Genomic DNA, 1,391 nt, shown 5'->3' with positions numbered 1-1,391 from the left:
ATGCCTGTCTAGGCTTCATTAGGCCCAGTGTTTGTTCTCTGAGGAAGTGTGCAGGTCTGGTCATCTTGTGTTTATCTGGAGATCCGGTTTCCAACTGATACAACTGCAGTCACGGCTGTGGTGTGTTTCACCTTTGTTCTAACCCTCTTGAGGGCCTATCCCTGTCTGACTGCCTATAATATTTCTACCTAATTCAGCTGTCTATAGTAAGAGGAGAAAAAGGGGGGGGATGGACAGAAAGGGATAAGGATCAGGGTAAATATTATAAACTGTGAATTTAGCTTCAAGATAAGCTGAACTGTTTGACCCAAAAGCTCTTGGGTCTTCAATCAGAGTGCCTGAATAAATTTTAGGTACCTTCCGCGAGTCCAAATCCAAGCCAGATAAGAGAATAGAAGTTCTTGGGGGGAATAGAATTTGTGTGAAGCCCTTCTTTGCTTTGCATATTATTTAAACTTACTTTGAAGTCGTTTTCTCCGGAATTTGCCTGAGGCATCTCCCATTCCTCTACTGCAAACTTGTAATATTCCTCTACTTGAAACTCTCCCCGACAAAAAACGGGATGGGGAGGGGCGGAAATGCAAAAGAAAACTGTCTTAGTTCTTTAAGGCAGATTCGCGATGACGGCACACTAACACAGAGGTGAAAATAAACACAAGGCTCCACTCCCACTACAAATGTCTCAATTTTTGGCGGTTTCGTGGATCCCATTGCCTCTTTAAACCTGAGACAAAACAAGTGGATCTGACTGGTCAATCGGAGCACAGCTTTCCACAGTCGTAAGAACCGCCGGAGCCAATGAGAGACCCGGACACTTTGGTGGGGTGAAACTTGCTGCGGGGGAGCGCCGTCCGGAGGAGGGCGACGCGATTGGGCCGAATTGAAGCTTGATTGGCAGGTGAGCGATCGCCCGCCTCAGAGCGGAAGCGTCCCTCGTACGAGCGCAAGGGCGGAGGGAGTGGGCGGGGCGATGAAATAGGAGTTAGCCAATGGACAACGCAGTACGCGTAGACGGAAAGGTAAATCACCATTGGCGGCGCGGATGGCGCCGTGGGCGGGGCTTAGGTGCAAAGTACTCCAGGCACGGAGTCTGTGAGTGTCATCCTTCCCGTCACCGTTCGGCGCCTCCTCCTGGCTTCATTCATTTATTCTTTTTTTTTTTTTTTCATTTACGGAGCTAGTGAGGCCTAGTCGGAAGCCATGGAGAGCGCGCTCCCAGCAGCAGGCTTCCTGTACTGGGTGGGCGCGGGCACCGTGGCTTACCTGGCCCTGCGCGTCTCGTACTTTCTCTTCACGGCCTTCCGGCTGTGGGGTGTGGGTAACGAGGCGGGGGTCGGCCCGAGGCTCGGTGAATGGGCAGGTGAGTCGGATGCAGCGCCTCCCCCTCCGGG

At 51.8% G+C, this 1,391-nt stretch overlaps 1 protein-coding gene across 1 annotated transcript in view; it reads left to right on the top strand.

The window, feature by feature from the left end:
* The first annotated feature begins 1,068 nt into the window (after positions 1 to 1,068).
* The window catches only part of Hsd17b12 (hydroxysteroid 17-beta dehydrogenase 12), a 135,251-nt gene continuing 134,928 nt past the window's right edge, over positions 1,069 to 1,391 (top strand). The window contains exon 1 of the mRNA XM_010612532.3: positions 1,069 to 1,360. Within this exon, the coding sequence (XP_010610834.1) occupies positions 1,201 to 1,360 (160 nt within the window). The 5' untranslated portion in view covers positions 1,069 to 1,200. The remainder of the gene's footprint in view (positions 1,361 to 1,391) is intronic.

This window comes from Fukomys damarensis, unplaced genomic scaffold (assembly GCF_012274545.1).
Source record: "Fukomys damarensis isolate Sample0158 unplaced genomic scaffold, DMR_v1.0_HiC HiC_scaffold_27, whole genome shotgun sequence".
Classification (NCBI taxonomy): Eukaryota; Metazoa; Chordata; class Mammalia; order Rodentia; family Bathyergidae; genus Fukomys; species Fukomys damarensis.
The sequence above is the reverse complement of the archived record's forward strand: the minus strand, read 5'-3'. Positions and strand labels throughout refer to the sequence as shown.